At 34.0% G+C, this 17,835-nt stretch overlaps 1 protein-coding gene across 1 annotated transcript in view; it reads left to right on the forward strand.

The window, feature by feature from the left end:
• Ift88 (intraflagellar transport 88) overlaps window positions 1-17,835 on the forward strand; it is a 114,050-nt gene that overhangs the window by 30,296 nt on the left and 65,919 nt on the right. Inside the window, exon 14 of the mRNA XM_026394913.2 lies at window positions 7,897-7,983. Within this exon, the coding sequence (XP_026250698.1) occupies window positions 7,897-7,983 (87 nt within the window). The remainder of the gene's footprint in view (window positions 1-7,896; window positions 7,984-17,835) is intronic.

The raw sequence follows: 17,835 nt of genomic DNA on the forward strand, positions 1-17,835 counted from the left end.
CCAATATTCTTACTTACTTATTCCTACTCTTTCTCTCTGCATTTGGTATAATATTGGAATTTGGTTTATATCACCATTACTTAAAAAATTATGTCCTTACATATTTTTGTTATGCCTCCCAATTAAATACCAAGACAAAGAAAAAAATATATATTTACTTCATTCTTTTCTTCCTTTAATATGGAACTATAATCTGTTTGTACTTCCTTCACCAAATATAGGGGTTTTTCCCACATCAAGAACAAATGATCCAACTTGCTGGTTACCAACTGAATGTTCAACAATTCAGTTCTGACACTAACTACTCAGAGTTTATTCAGAGTCTACTCCTGACTACAGATACCAGTTACAAGCCCAGGCTTCCTGTACTTCTGATCAACAGGCTATAAATTAGGGATTTCCACCACCTCCTCCTTGAGTTCAGTAATTTACTGCAAGAGCTTATAGAACTCAGGAAAACACTTTGCTTTTATTTACCAGTTTATTATAAAGAATGCAATTCAGAGCCAGGTGTGGTGGCGCATAACTGTAATACCAGCAGCTTGGGAGGCTGAGGCAGGAAGATCAAGAGTTCAAAGCCAGCCTCAGCAAAAAGTGAGACACTGAGAAACTCATTGAGACCCTGTCTCTAAATAAAATACAAAATAAGGCTGGGGATGTGGCTCAGTGGTTGAGTGCCTCTTGAGTTCAATCCCCAGACTGAATTCGGATTAAAAAAAAGAATGTAACTCAGGAATAACCAAACGGAAGAGATGAATAGGGCAGGGTGTGAGAGTGTCCATATCCTCTCCACCCTCCTAGTCCCTCCATGTGTTCCCCATCTTGGAGGTCTTCTATACTGAGGTTCAATATATAGGCAAGACTGATGATATCATTAGCCTTTGATGATGAAACTCAGTCTCTAACCCCTCTTTCCTCTGGAGGTTGAGGGGTAGGACTGAAAGTTCCAACTCTTCAATCATATGTATGATTGATTCCAGTGGCAACCAAGCCCCATTTTGAAACTTTCTACGGGCTAATATAAAGTCATCTCATTAACATAAAGTCAAGTATGGTTAAAAGGGGCTCATTATAATTAACAAAAGGCACTTCCATCATTCAGAAGATTCCAAGAGCTCTTTGCCAGGCACCAGAATGAATACCAAATATATTTCTATCACAATATAACATGTACTTGGTCTCTGCCAAGTATAATTTTATCACTGGAGAAAGTCCAAGGAGTTTTTGGAGAGGAGTACCTCAACTCAAAATTGAGTGGGGCTCTTGACAAACATGAATTTAAGGATGCATCTGTTAGAGGCACAGAGATTTATTTAGGAAAGCAGAGGTACATTCAAGGGAGAATGGAGGCTGTATTGACAGTGAGACCCTTTTGGTAAAGCAAGGAATATACATTCAAGGGAGAATGTGGGCCATCTTTTGAGAATGAGAATCAGCAACCCCTTGGTCTTGGTTATTAATTTTTATAGAGAGATAGTAACTAGAAACCGGACTAAAGGTGGAGTCAGGATAGGATTATGCAGTTTTGTGCCAATATTTCTAGTACTTGGGCATTGCCCTCATATCATGAAACTTTTTGTAGGCAAGAGATTGGGCTGGATTATCAAGAGTTGCTTTCTTAATCAAGAGTTTAAGCTAGGTGCAGTGGTGCCTAGCCTATGATCCCAGCGGCTATGGAGACTGAGGCAGGAGGATTGTGAGTTCAGGTGCTGAGCAACTCAGTGTGACTCTGGCTCTAAATAAAATATAAAATAGGTCTAGGAATGTGGTTCAGCAATTGAATGCCCCTGAATTAAATCCCCAGTGACACCCTCCCCCCCCCAAAAAAAAAAGAGTTTAAAAAAGAGTTGTTTATGTAATCACACCTGTGATCCCAGTAACTCAGGAAGTTAAAGTGCTAGGAATGTAGCTTCATGATTGAGTGCTTGTCTAACATGCATGAGGCCCTTATTTTATCCCAAACACTGCAAAAATAAAAATTAAATTTTTTTAAATGGCTGGGGATATAGTCTGATGGTAAAGTAGCCATGGGTTCGATCACCAGCACCTAAAAAGGAAAAAAAAAAGTTGCTTATTTTGTACTCTTGTGGTTTGTGAACATTTTTCTTTTGAGGTTGGTCATATCTTTTTCTGTATCCATGGTTTTCTTTTGAGACTCAGATTTTTCTTTTTTTCTTTTTCTGTATCCCTCAAACCCTATCTCATTTTGAAAATTTTAAATTTAGTGAACATGCAGTAGATAAATTAGGAGTATATTACATGGTAGAAAGCCCTTAATTATTTTCTTTTAATTGTGGTAAAATATATAACATAAAATTTATCATCTGAAGTGTTAAGTACATTCACACTATTATATGACTGATCTTGGGAACTTTCTTCATCTTGCAGAACTGAAACTCTGTACCTACTAAGCAATAGCTCCCTATTTTTTGCCCCCACATTCCATCCCTTAGCAATTACCATTCTGCTCTCTATGATTTTGAGTGTTCTAATGTAAGTTGAATCTCATATTTTTTTTTCTTTTTGTGACTGGCTTTTTGCACTTATAATGTCCTCAAGGTTCATTCATGTTGTAGTATAATACTTCATTTTATGTATGGAGGGCAGTAATCTTTAAGAATTAGTATTAAATTGAAGAGAGGCTTCTGGAAAGATAAAATAGACATACATTTTTGTATTTTTTATGTGATGCTGAGGATCGAACCCAGCATCTTGCATGTGCTAGGCGAGAACTCTACCGCTGAGCCACAATCCCAGCCCTTTTTTGTATTCTTCTTATTAAGTACAACTAAAAACTCTGGAAGTTATATGTAAAGCAAATACCAGAAAGGCAGAAAGAGGAGGACAGATCAGCAAGGGTCCTGGGGATGCAATGAGCATTAGACTTGGAGCTAAAGAACTGGCAATCAGAAAATCCTTATAGGTGCTCTTTAAAAAAGAAAAAAAAAAAATCTTAAGAAAAGCCTGTTTTCTCTAGCAAACAAACCAGGACAGGGGGTAGAATAGCAAGATAGACAACTTTTATAGAAATACCACGGAAAGAATTGGCTGCACTCCCACCGACACCAGCAAAATCTGAATAAAGTAAACCTAGACTCACACCTTTGTGAGGCTGTGCTATAAGAAGGCACCTCAATACCCCACAAGGGTAATATCAGAAAAGGCTAGGCAGGGGACCAGGACTGTAATCCTCAAAGACTATTAACAAATCCCATTCCTCTTTATTGTCAGTGGATGATGTATGGACAGTCTGAATTCTACCCCTCTCAGCAGTAATAATGTATCCCTACCAGTCTTTCCTAGGGTGATGTTGAAGGAGGTATAGTGGAGAGTGGAGCCTTTAATCTTGCCAAGTGATAACAAGGCTTCTCACCAGGGTCTTAGTAGACACCATATAGCAGGAACTTCCACCCTGCACAGCAGAAGCAGGAAGCTATACTCCCCGTCCACCCACCCCCCTACCCGATTCAGGGGTCTTTGTGGGGAATCTAGACTTGCACTTTCACCTTCCTGTTTGTGTTAGAATGGTGTCAAGAAAACCAGCTAAAATAGTCCAGATTCTCATAATAAAAGTGTCCAAATCTCCATCAGGAATCACTTGTTATACCCCCTCAGAAAAACCCAGGAAAACTTAAACTAAATTAAAAAAGAGAATTGCTATATGGCAACATTAAGGTGACAAAGATGTTAGAATTAACTGGCAGATTTTTAAAACAACCATGATAAAAAGGCTTCAATAAACAGTTATAAGCATGCTTAAAACATGAAAAAAATAGAAAGCTTCAGAAAACAAACAGAATCTCAGCAAACAGAAGATATAAACAAGCAGCACGTGGAAATTTTAGAACTGGAAAATATGATAATCAAAGGTCCATGGATAGACCCATTGATAGAATAGAGGGGATAGAGGAAAGAGTGAACTGGAATATAGAAAACAAAAATTACCTAGTCTAATCTGTAGAGTGGAACCAATTTTCAGTTTCACCAGCAATGTATGAGTGTGACTCAGCCATTAAGAAGAATTTCTTTATGACATATGCCAGTAAATGGATGTTTCTGAAGACTGTCATGCTAAGTGAAATAAGTCAGTCCCTAAAAGCCAAAGGTCAAATGTTTTAACTGATATGTGGAAGCTAACCCACAAAGCGGGGAAGGGGAACAAAATAAATTCAGTGGATTAGTCAAAGGGGAATGAAGGGAAAAGATGGGGGATAGGAAAAGGAAAGACAATGGGATAAATCTGACATAATTTTGCAATCACATGTATGAATACACCACAGTGAATCTTACTATCATGTATATCCACAAAATGGGCTCCTAATTAGAATAAGACATGCTTATGTAATTAAATTAAAATGGATTCTACTGTCATATATAACTAAAAAGAACCAGTATAAATAAAAAGAGCAGTACCCCAGGGAACTGTGGAACTTCTAATAAAAGATCTAACATTTATGTCATCAGAATCCAGAAAACTTATAGAGGAATAAAAACAATTTATTGAAAACAGTAACAATAGAAAATATCTATTTTCTTCCCAAATCTATTTGCAAATTCAGTGCAATCCAAAATTATTTCATGATTACAAAAAACCCAAACAAAAATCTTAAAAAGCAAGAAGTAAAAAGGAAGTTTCTCAATGTGATAAAGTGTCTCTATGAAAAACTCACAGTTAGATCATATTTAATAGTAATAGTTCACCAAAAAACTATCATTACAACTAATAAATGAATTCAAGAAGGTTGCAGAGGAAATAGAACTGATTCTTTGAAAAAAAATTGATAAACTCTACTAAGACTGACAAAAAAGAGAGAAGACTAAAATTACCAATGTTGAGAATAAAACAATCACTACAGATCCTGCAGACATCAAAGGATAATAAAAGAAGACATACAAATTTAGCAAGTGAGATGAGATTGACTGCTTTCTTAAAAAACTTTCTCCACGTATCATATACAAAAAGTACCTCAAAATGAACCATACACCTAGATGTGAGAGCTAAAACTATAAAATTCATATAAAAACACCTAAAATTAAATATTACCCTCAGATTAGGCAGTGGTTTCCTAAATATGACACAAAACACAAGTGATGAAAAAACAATGGTACATCATCAAAATTAAAAATGTATGTCCTTCAAACAACACTATCAAAACAGTGAAAATATAACCCACCAAATGAGAGAAAAATACTTGCAAATCATATATCTAAGAAGGAACTTATTTCTAAACTACGTAAGTAACTTTTGGACTCAATGAAAAATGGTCTAATAATCCAGTTTAAAATGTGCAAAGGTTAGGTATAAATATTGCATATGTTTCTGGTTGTAAATGTTTAACTTGTGTCTCTTTTTATTTCAAAACTAACTTTCTGGGCCGGGGTTGTGGCTCAGTGCCAGAGCACTTGTCTAGCATGTGTGAAGCACTGGGTTCCATTCTCAGCACTGCACATAAATAAATAAAGGTTTATTGACAACTATAAGAATTATTTTAAAAGAATTATTTAAAAAAACATTCTATCAGTTTTTTTTAACAATGTGAATATTTGAATTAATTCTTGAAATGTAACTGTTTATTCTATATTTTCCCATCAAATCCTATTGGTAGTACTAAATGAGTAGTTGAGGTTTGGGGAGTTCAGAAAAATGTGCAAAGGATCTGAATAGACATTTTTTTCAAAATAGACACATTAATGCCAAATAGGCACAGGAAAAGATAAAGTGTCTCTATGAAAAAAACCCACAGAAGCTGCTAAGGAACTGCAACTCAGAATTGCAATGAAATACCACCTTTCACTAATATTAGATTATAATACAAAAGACAGATAATAAATGTTGGTGAGAAGATAGATAAATTGGTATCCCCTCCCACTTCATGCTGATGGTGAGAATATAAAATGGTACTGTAACTTTTTGGAAGACAGATTGGAACTTCCTCAAGAGCTTATACATAAACTTATCATGTGACCCAACAATTTTAGTCCTAGGTAGATAATCTGAAGCAGTTAGAACATGATTCACATAACAATTTGTATACAAATGTTCATAGTAACATTATTCATAGTATCTACAAGTGGAAATTATCCAAATGTCCAACAACTCATGAATTTATAAATACGTTCTATCCGTACAAAGGAATATATGCTATATACAGATGAGCCTTGAAAATACGGTAAATGGAAAAAAAGACTAGGTATAAAAACAGAAAGTGGATCAGTGGTTTATAGGCACAGGGAAGTGTCTGCTAATTGGTACTGAGTTTTTTTTTAAGGTTGTGAAAATGTTCTAAAATTTATTAGGGTAGGTTGTTGCACAAATCTGTGAATACACTTACATCATTAAATTGTAGACTTGACATTGGTAAATTGATATGTGAATTATATCTTTATAAAGCTGTTTTAAAAAAAAGAATTCAGGAATACATTTTTTTTCTTTTTTTTTTTATTGGTCATTCATAACATTACATAGTTCTTAATACATCATATTACACGGTTTGATTCAAGTGGATTATGAACTCCCGCTTTTACCCCGTATACAAATTGCTGTATCACATCAGTTACCCTTCCATTGATTGACATATTGCCTTTCTAGTGTCTGATGTATTCTGCTGTCTGTCCTATTGTCTACTGTCCCCCCTCCCCTCCCCTCCCCTCCCCTCAGGAATACATTTTTAAGAATTAAAAGTAGGGTTTATTCCAAGGATGCAAGCCTGGTTCATTAAATATCAGTCATATTAACCAGTTAAGGAAAAAAATTTATATGGTTCAAGCAAGTTGAAAAATTTTGTCTCTATTTTTCTGAAGGATTTTGTGATGAATGAGTATTGACGTTTTTCTAGTGCCTTTTCTGCATCAGTTGATATATAACATGGAATGTTAATCAACAACAAAAAGAAATTAATATGGCAATAATTTGGGTGAATCTGAAGAAAATTATCTTATGAAAATAGCCTTTTCTAAAGATTATGTTAGAGAAATGGAGATCAGATTAATGGTTGTCAGGAGATGAAGAGGAGTGCTAAGAAGATAACATGAGGGAATGAAAACATAATGGAACTACTCCATATATTCACTGTATCAATGCTAGAATCTTGGTTGTGATGTTATACCATCACCCTTGGAGAAACAGGGTAAAGGGTAAAGGGTATCCCTATTCCATTTTTTTATAAATGTGAATTTATGAGTGTCAAAATGTTTAATGAAAAGAAAGAAATTACAGAATTAATGTTTAATGACTTGGAAAAATATTGTTTTCACAACAATATAATAAATACAGATTATAAAATAGTTATATACATTTTTTAGTCCATTTAAAAAACTGCTTGTGTTTATAAATCCAAGAAAAAAAGACTAAAGGCACACTCATCTACCACTATAAATTGGCATGTCCACTTTGAAATACAATTTGGCATTTTCCAGTATTGGGGACAGTGTACGATTTTATATATGTATGCCTATACACTTGCACATACATGTACATATGCATTCAAAGAAACATGTAGTAATTCATTTTTGCTGTTCACTTCACACTATTTCTTCAGTGGTCATTTTCGCTATTTACTTTCATGTTCAGATTGTAGGTTATGTAAGTTCTACAGTAGAGCCACACAGGCTGCCTGTGTAGTGTCTGTTTGTTTCTTTAGTTTGTCAGAAGGCATCATCAGGCAGAAAATGGAATAAACATTGTTGACCCAGATGGCTGTCATGTTGCTTGTCATATTTCCAAATTGTGGTTTTTTTAACCTGACTTGCAAGCATATTTCTTGTGTAGTTGTCCATCATTTAAGAAGCTCCTGTGGTATGTTAGCTTTGACAGATGTTTACACTTACATTTTAAGAGCTAAATTTTAACTATTTATGTTTCATATTTCTAAATAAAACTTTGTTTGTTTGATATAGGAAAGCCATGGCAGAAAAATACATCATGACAGCTGCAAAACTCATTGCTCCTGTAATTGAAACATCTTTTGCTGTAGGTTATGATTGGTAAGAGATTTTAAATGCAATAAAACTGCCTGAATGTGGTGTTTTCATGATCATACTTTATTTATTTAAAATTAATATTATTAGAACAGAGAATAATGATTATAAATATTGCATTATACTTATGAAACATATAATAGTATTAAGGTTAACATAGGCTATCATAAAAGTTGTGAAGTTTTCTATTTGTTCAGGCACAAATTAAGTGAATTTAGGGCAAATGAACTACCTACCATTTCTTAGGATTTCTTCCGTTGTATAAATTCCAGCTTGTGCCTTCTTTCTTTTTACTTTTTTTTCTGCTTTGTTAGTAGTAAACTTTTCATCCTGGGTAATAGCTCTCACATCTAAAAAGGCTGTTGTTTCCTGTTATAATAATATATTTCCCAGTGAGTAGTGAAGTGTTTTAGGAAAGCTCCAGTCATTTGTTGAATGAGCATGTGGTTGAATCTGCTGTCTTCTTTCATAGCGTCTCATATAGGTGATCATTTAATTTCTGCTTGGATTCTTCTGGTGTTTTGATTCATTTGCTTTACTTTCTAACATCTTTAATAAAGGTTTATAACATTATTCCTCATATTGAATCCAAATTTGCCTCTCATGAATGAACAAATACAGAGTTATCTCCGATGTCTATATGTGGTTAAATTATCAGGTCAGTATGGAAGAATTATGGCTCTAATTTTCTAGTTACTCTCCATAGTTCTTATTGATAGAATAAAATAGCCTTTCTTTGTTATATTTTCATCATCTTTCAGCTTCTTACCCATGCTGTTTATCCCTTGGAATCTATTCTGATTCTAGAGTTCATGATCTTCCTGTTTTAATTTGCATAGGCAGCTTTAATTTGGCCCATAACATTTGTTTTTACTGTGTTTCCAATTGCATGTCTTTCTTTTACATTCTTTGTTCCTTTTGTAGAGTCTGGTTTTTCTGGTGCTTTTCCTTCCAAGAATCTTTCTCTGCTCTAGTTTCTACAAGATGGTTGTTGGCTTGGCTTGGTGGCTTGCCTTCATTTCTCTTCTGGTCTGGACCCTCTATCTCATTTAACAGCTTTATTTTCTTCTCTTAATTTCATCCCCAATTAACCCCCTAATGTCTTTCTGTGTGGGTCTAATTCTGTCATCATTCTTGATAGATCAGGTATAACTAGGTCATAACTTGTATATCTTCTTTCAGGACTTTAAAAACAGTGACCCATTCGTTAACTAGCATTGTTGCTGACTAGGATACTAATGTTGGTCACATCCTTGTTATTTGTTGTACTCTACATTTTTTTCTGAAGATGTTTATAATTTTCTCCTTAACTTGTTATTTTGAAATTATACAACCACATTTTAAATTTGTGTTTCTTTCTCCTAAGCATTCCATGACCCCCTCTTATATTTCAACTTGAAAAAAAATTATTTTATCAATTATTTTACAATTTACTCCCTTCTCCAGTTATGAATTTCTATTAATTGGATTTTAGAAGTTCTTATAACTTATGTTCTTTGATACAGTATTTTTCTGTCTGTGGTTTTCTTTGCTTTCTGGGAGACACCTTCACTTTTTGATCCAACTCTCCAATTTAATTGTTTTATTTTTATTTTAAATCTTTTTTTTTTACATATTAATATTTCCAAGCATACCTTCTTTCTTCTGGTTGTTCCTTTGTTGTTGTGGAGTGTGAGGAGCACCTATGTAGGCTTCACCACACACACAGATGGAGTGATCAGTAGTTCTGTAACAGACCTGTGGTCAGCCTGATCTCTGCCACTGGGGCCTTTCATGGGTTAGTCCCTGAATCTACAACCTCACCTCAAATCTGTGGGGGCAGTCAACACCCTTCTGTGGAATCTTTCTTAGTGTAACTATCTTCCTTTGTTCTACTTACATACAAGCACACCTTTATCTTTTTTCTATTAGTCTAGAAATTGTATTTGCTCATGTCCTCCTCCTGCCATGATCTTTGTTGTAGAGTTTCAACACTTTTATTTCTTTTCCTGACATTTTAAGTGGGAGTCCGGGAAGAAGTGAGCCATGAATGTCTATGTCTTGCCTATTGTTAATTGTGATGGAGGGCTTTCTTCCAAATCTTTGTTCTTTCTGGATAAGCAGTTCCAATTCCTTTACCCACTTCAGATAGGATGTTTATATATTCATATTTGATTTTCTGCCAGACTGGTTGTCCACCTAGTTTATAAATGAGTCCCTTAAAATGGGTCATTGTATCTGTGTACAGGACTCCACGTGCATTTTCTTTTCACCAACCATGGTAATGGGGAATAGCTAGATCCATTTTTGCACACACTAAATTTTGGTTGTCATCTAAGATCTTCTTGATTTTGGGACAACCACCTCACAATAAATTAACTCTGCTCTTTTAGTCATATCTTTATTCTGAATGGTAAACATTATTTGTTTTACAAAGTATAAACTAAGTTATCTTGATATTTATAAGAGTATATATATTTAATTTTTGAATGTTTTTATGTTTAAAAAATGATAATACTCATCTTTGCAATCTAGCAGTTAGTTTTTAAGTGAAATATTGAATATTTGTTAAAATGCCAACCAGTTAAGACTGAAATTTTCCATTAAATAAAAGTTTTAACTTCCAAGGGTAATTGCTTTTGTCATATCAGATCTAAGATCTAGACAGACTAGGTGATTCTACTCATGTATAATCTTACCTTTACTTTCTAATATATTCAAGTAGAACATTAGGGTTTTTTAACCTAATGACCCTGCATCAAGCCAAAGCATATGCTTTCACTTGAATATTTTCCTGTTGTAAAACGATAGTGTTATATTTAAAAAAAGAATGGCAGGCTTGCTTAAGAAACATTGACAAATGGCTATTATGAAATAGAAAGTGAACATATTGGCATCTACTTAAATTTCCAGTTTTTTTTATATGGATGCTAATACAATGAAAGAAGGAATCTAAGACTTAACCATCCATTCTTTTACTGAGCTTCCAGATTTACCCTCACATATTACTTTATCCTGGATCAACATTTTAAAATGTTTGTTTTAGCCAAAGAGCATAGTGATCTTAATTCTTATCATGATTATTAAAATTCAAAGGAATTTTCAAGATTTCATTTCTAACCTAAGTTGTCTTATTTCCTTATGTGTTAATTATACAGGCATCCATTTCTTTGGACCTGGCAGCTTTTCAAAATATTTGCCAAATCTTAGATAACTGAAAAGTGAAGTGCAAATTTCATTTTTAGGAACTTTGAAGAAAGATGTTTGTATATTCATTTTCCTTATATAATTTTTTCATAAATTGCAATAATTGTGTATGTATATATGAATATATGTGCCTATTTTGTATACATGTTGAAAATGATGCCCATATATATATTAAACTAAGCACAGAAATATATGTACAGATATGTGTTTTAAAATACTAGATAGTGCTCTTTGCAGGCAACATCAGAGCTTCTGACTGAGGTTAAAAAATACATGTAGAAAAATATTTCATAATGTAATGACTACTTATAAGTAAGTGTCATACATTCTCTTTGTCTGCTTTTTTCATATAAATTGCAGAGGATTGAGGAACAGATATTCTAAGACATAAATAACATCTGTTTGATGTTTGGAGAACTTTTAAGATTTGAAATTAAACAAGCAAAAGATTTAAATTAAGCCATCTGATTTTTTTTTTTTATAATGCTGAGGATTGAAACTTGCATGTGAGCAAGCACTCTACAAATGCGCTGTATCCCCACAAAGCCATCTGATTTCTAATCTGTTTAGATAATTCTTAAATTATATTTTCAATATGAAAAAAGCCAATGTAGAATCTTCTGAGCCCATTAGACAGTTTTATTTTTATATTTTAAAATTATTCAATAAAAGTGACACAGTTTTGAAGTTGAAAGATTATTTTCTCTTTATTCAGATCTAGCTTTTGGAAGTTGTTTTCCATTTTAAAAAAAAATTGTTTTTCAAGAACAGGTCTTTCTATGTTACCCAGACTGGCCCCAAATTCCTAAGCTTAAAACAATTCTGCTTCCGCCTCACAATTAGCTGGGACTATAGGTTTACATCCCCACGTTGGCATAAATTTTTCAGCATGGTAATGGATCCATAAGAAAAAGTACTTGCTAATGTTTTACTGACTTTTGACTATTTCATCCTGTTGAAATCTGCAAATATACAGCTTTCAAAACCTAGTTGATATTAATAAATTAGTCAAAAAGCCAGAAATTTTATAGACATTTTTCTAAAGACAAAGTCATTAATTTTCTCTAGGCCAGTTTTCAATGAGCATGTAAGCAAGCCTGATATCAAGTTCATGCCTTAAATTGTGGCATAAAATATTTTAATTCAGCTTAAATTTAATGACCACAATGCTATTTTAGATTGTTTATTAGTATTTCTTTGTACTTTAACTCAGGGAGGTAAGCATAATCATTGCCTTTTTGTAGCTAAGAAATGTAGACTTGACTAAAGACAGTTAGTTTAGGTCAGTATTATTAAACTTTGTATTCATTGGAAATGACCTGGTTACTTTTTTAAAGTATAGGTAGTACCTGGGGTACATGCTTAGCATGGGCAAGACCCTGGATTGTATCTGCAAAACAAACAAATCAACAAAGAAGTACAGATTATTATCAAGTTCTCCTATTCTCTTCCCACCATAGTCAGGATTCTGAAATCAGGAGTGAGCACTTGCATTTTTATCAACTCCCCACCAAGTGATTCTGATACATGCAGTATTCTCTTTACCAGTGATACCACCCTTGGCTGAATATTAAAATCATCAGAGGAGTCAAAAAATTCTAAGGCCCAGTCTGTACTCTAGAAATTCCAAGTGTTAAGACTCATGAATATCCTATGGGTTCTGTGATATGTATCAAACACATGAATAGTAGTACCATGAATTGTACCATGTCAATAATTTTGGAATTCCATTGACTAAGGAAATCATTAAAAGTAAAAATTTCAAAAAAATTAAAAAAAATAAAAATAAAAATTTCAGTCTTGAATGGGACAGGAAAAACCTCTTTTTCAGTGCTCTTTGATAATATGCTGCCAGGTTTGGAAACTCATTGAAATCCAATTGTTTTATTGAGAATCAGAAGGGGAAAGTCAGTCCTGAAATTATTTGTGATTTTCACTATAAATTTTCTGGCATTCTTACTATATTTCTGTTATTTTCATATAATTAAATTATTTTAAACCTTTTTTTGGTGAAATATAAAGCACACACAAAAATTATACAAAACAGCTGGATGTGCACATAGAGCACCAATCTCTAGGATATATAAAGAACTCAAAAATCTTAATACCAAAAAAACAAATAACCCAATCAATAAATGGACAGACACTTCTCAGAAAAAGATAGAATCAGTCAACAAATATATGAAAAAATGCTCAACATCTCTAGCAATTAGAGAAATGCAAATCAAAATTGCTCTAAGATTTCATCTCAGCATGGCAGCTATTAAGAATATAAACAACAATAAATGTTGGTGAGGATATGGGGGAAAAGGCACACTCATACATTCATTGCTGGTGCAGCCAATATGGAAAGCAGTATGTAGATTTCTTGGATAACTGGGAATGGAACCACCATTTGACCCAGCTATCCCACTCCTCGGTCTATGCCCAAAGGACTTAAAAACAGCATACTACAGAGACACAGGTACATCAATGTTTATAGCAGCACAATTTACAATAGCTAAACTGTGGAACCAACCTAGATGCCCTTCAGTAGATGAATGGATACAGAAAATGTGGTATATATATACAATGGAATATTACTCAGCATTAGAAGAGAATAAAATAATGGCACTTGTAGGTAAATGATGGAATTGGAGAATATAATGCTAAGTGAAGTTAACCAATCCCTAAAAACAAAATGCCAAATATTTTCTCTGATTTAAGTATGCTGTTCATAATGTGGTTGGGAGAAAGAGCATGGGAGGATTAGATGGACTATAGATAGGGCAAAGGGGAAGGAGGGGAATGGAGGGGGCATGGGGGTAGAAAAGATAGTGGAATGGGATGGGCCATCATTCCTCTAAGTACATCTATGAAAACACAAACGTACAACCAGATACATGAAAAATTGTGCTCTGTATGTGAATATGAATTGTAATGCATACTGCTGTCATATATAACAAAATAAATAAATAAATAAATAAATACATACATAAATAAATAAATAAATAAATAAATAAAATAGCATAGCTGGATGCTATTTTCATAGTCCCAACTACTCGGCAGGCTTAGGAGAAAGGATCCCTTGAGCCTGGGCAACACAGTGGGATTCTGCTTTAAAAAAAATAAAAATTATACAAAATAGTATATGGTTTAGAAATGAGATATCCCCAAAACCTCTTGTGTTAGCTGGTCGAGGTGGTGCATGCCTATAATACTGGCAGCTTGCAAGGCTGAGGCAGGAGGATCGCAAGTTCAGAGGCAGCCTCAGCAAAAGTGAGGTGTTAAGCAACTCAGTAAGAGCCTGTCTCTAAATAAAACACAAAAATAGGACTGGGGATGTGGCTCAGTGGTTGAGTGTCCCTGAGTTCAATCCCCAGCACCATCACCCTGCCCCCCCCCAAAAAGAATTTTAAAAAAGCCCCTGTGTTAATGCAGGAATAATCAGAGGTACAAAATTAGATTATGAGAACAGCAACCTAATTAGTCCATCCTAGTTGAATGGACTGGGTGGTACCTATAGGCAAATTGGGGCATGCTCTGGAGTGGTGCTTCTTCCCTGTGGCCCCCTTTTCACCCTTTCACTACTTTTTGGCTGTAATGAGCTGAGCACCCATCCTTTATCATGAAGTTCAGCCTTATCTCCAGCCCAGAGCAATCAAACTGACCTACCATGAACTGAACCTCTGAAATCGTGAAACAAAATAAACTTTTCCTCCTTTTAGTTGTTCTGGTTGGGTCACAGCAACCAAAAGCTGACAAACACAAACAGTAACATCAGCTTAGTGTTGTATCACAAAATAAACACCTGTGTGACCACTGTATAGCTTAATAAATAAAATTTAAAGATAGAACATTGTCAGTACCTAGAAGATCCTGATTTGGGTCACTGCACTTCCTACTCTGAAAGGTGACATTGTCTGAACTTCATTGTTAATCACTTCCTTGCTTTTCTTCATACTTTAACCTCCTAAACAGACATACTTAACACCATCATTTAATTTTGCTAGTTTTAAAAAACATTATATATAATGAATCTTATTGTACATATTTTTTTCATATGTCTTCTTTACAAGACATACATATCCTTGCAGGTAGCTGTGGTTTGTTCATTGCTGTGTTATGGTTCATGATGTTAATATATTGCAGTTTATCCATTTTAATTTTATAGGACATTGTGGCAATTTGTACTTTTAACCTATAAAACATGCTTTTTATAAGTTATTTATTACCAACTCTGCTTTCTCATAATCCAGTACCCAAGGTTTGCCATGATTTTTATTCCAAATTTATTGTGATAATATGAAACATGATAGTATACATGATCACATTTATCTTTTAGCTGTAAAAAATTGGCCTACAGCCAGGCATGCTGGCACACGCCTGTAATCCCAGTGGCTCAGGAGGCTGAGACAGGAAGATCACAAGTTCAAAAACCAGCCTCAGCAAAAGTGAAGCGCTAAGCAACTTGGTGAGACCCTGTCTCTAAATAAAATATAAAATAGGGCTGAGGATATGGCTCAGTGGTCAAGTGCTCCTGAGTTCAATCCCTCGTACAAAAAACAAAAATCTGATCTACATTTAAAGCATAATATAGATAAAATGGACATAACAATTATCTATAAAGTTTTTTTATTTGTCCCTTTTAATTAGAATCTATTTTAATATATTTATACAAAAATGGAATATATCTTGTTCTAATTAGGATCTCAGTCTTGTGGATGTAACACAATGTTGAGATTCTCATATATGTACATAGGAAAGTCATATCAGAGCTATTCCACTGTCTTTCCTATTTCTATCCTCTCTCTCTTCCCTTTATTCCCCTTCGTCTAATCCACTGAACTATTCCTCCTCTCCCCATCTTTTTGTAGGTTAGCATTCTTATATCAGAACATTTGACTTTTGGTTTTTTGGGGTTTGGCTTATTCACGTAGCATGATAGTCCCCAGATCCATACTTTCACCGGCAAAATGTCATAAAGTTTTCTTCTTTATGGGGAATAATACTTTCTTGTATATATGAACCACATTTTCTTTATCCATTCATCTGTTGATGGGCATCTAGATTGTTTCCACAGCTTAGCTGTTGTGAATTATGATGCTGTAAACATTGATATGTTGTGTCAATGTAGTATGCTGATTTTAAATCCTTTGAATATATACCAAGGAGTAGTATAAATGGGTCAAATGGTGGTTTCATTCCTAGTTTTTTGAACAATCTCCATACATCCACTAGAGGAACTAGGTATAATAGGAACATACCTCAATGTTGTAAAGCTATATATGACAAACTGAAGGTCAATATCATTCTAAACAGAAAAACTAGAAGGATTCCCTCTAAAACAGGAACAAGACAGGGATACTCTTTTTTATCACTTCTATTCAATATAGTCCTTGAAACTCTAGCCCAAGCAATTAGGCAAAAGAAAGAAATTAAAGAGAGATGAATAGAAAAAGAAGAGCTCAAACTATCTCTTTTTGCCAATGATATGATCTTATATTTAGAAGATCCAAAAAACTCCACCAGAAAACTTCTAGAACTCATAAATGAATTCAGCAAAGTAACAGGATACAAAATTAACACCCATAAATCAATTGTGTTCCTATATACCATTGATTAATTTCACATTATATTTATCATACAAGTACCTATTTTTTCTAAAGTTCCATTCAACACTCACCCTCATTTTTTTTCCTTTTGTTTCCTTGTTGTTTTTGTTGTTGTTTGCTTAGTGTATCCTTTTTAGGACACTTTTGCATACGCCAACTTTATGAAAATATTTTCCAATGTTTTCTTTTAGAAATTTTACCTTTCAAATTTAGATAGATGATCCACGTGGGTTTTTCTCTTTTTTTTTCTTTCTTCTTCTTTTTTTTTTTTTTTTTTTAGTATGGCATGAAGTAGGGAAAGATCTTTCTTTTTCCCTCTGCTCTTTTTACTAGGGCTATCCATTTGACTCAGCATCAAAAGATTATGCTTTTCCCAATATACTGTAATACCATCTTTGGCATATATCAAATGACTGTGTATGGGTCTGTTTTCTGAAGAATCTCCATACTATTTTCCATAGTGGTTGCACCAATTTGCAGTCACACCAGCAAGGTATGAGTGTACCTTTTTCCCCACATCCCCACCAACATTTGTTGTCACATGTATGTATTCTAGATAATTGCTGTTCTGACTGGAGTGAGATAAAATCTTAGTAGTTTGATTTGCATTTCTCTAAATTGCTAGAGATGTTGAACATTTTTTTATATATTTGTTGATTGATTTTATTTCTTCTGTGAAGTGTGTTCATTTCCTTTGCCCATTTATTGATTGGTTATTTGTTTTTTTGGTGTTAAGTTTTTTGTTTTTTGGTTTTTGTATTTGTTAGCAATAACAAAGCAATCTAAATGCTATGTTATACTAACATAACAAGTTGTGCTTTTTAGGCTGTTGTGAGATTACATAGTAGGAGTCCCCAGTATAGAGTAGTGTTATGGAAGGCTTCCCAGATTAAATGATATTTGGATTGAGAGCTGAAGAATTAGTAAAGATAAAAATAGCAGGGAGAGAAGATATTCTAAGTAGAGGAAAGATAAAGATCCAGATGATGTATGTTCCTCAAAATAATTCAGCTCTAAGTTTCTGAGGAACCTTATGCACAACAACAGCAGAATTTAAGTACTCTCCTTAGGAAAAAAA

The sequence above is a fragment of the Urocitellus parryii genome, chromosome 2 (genome assembly GCF_045843805.1).
Source record: "Urocitellus parryii isolate mUroPar1 chromosome 2, mUroPar1.hap1, whole genome shotgun sequence".
NCBI classification, from domain to species: domain Eukaryota; kingdom Metazoa; phylum Chordata; class Mammalia; order Rodentia; family Sciuridae; genus Urocitellus; species Urocitellus parryii.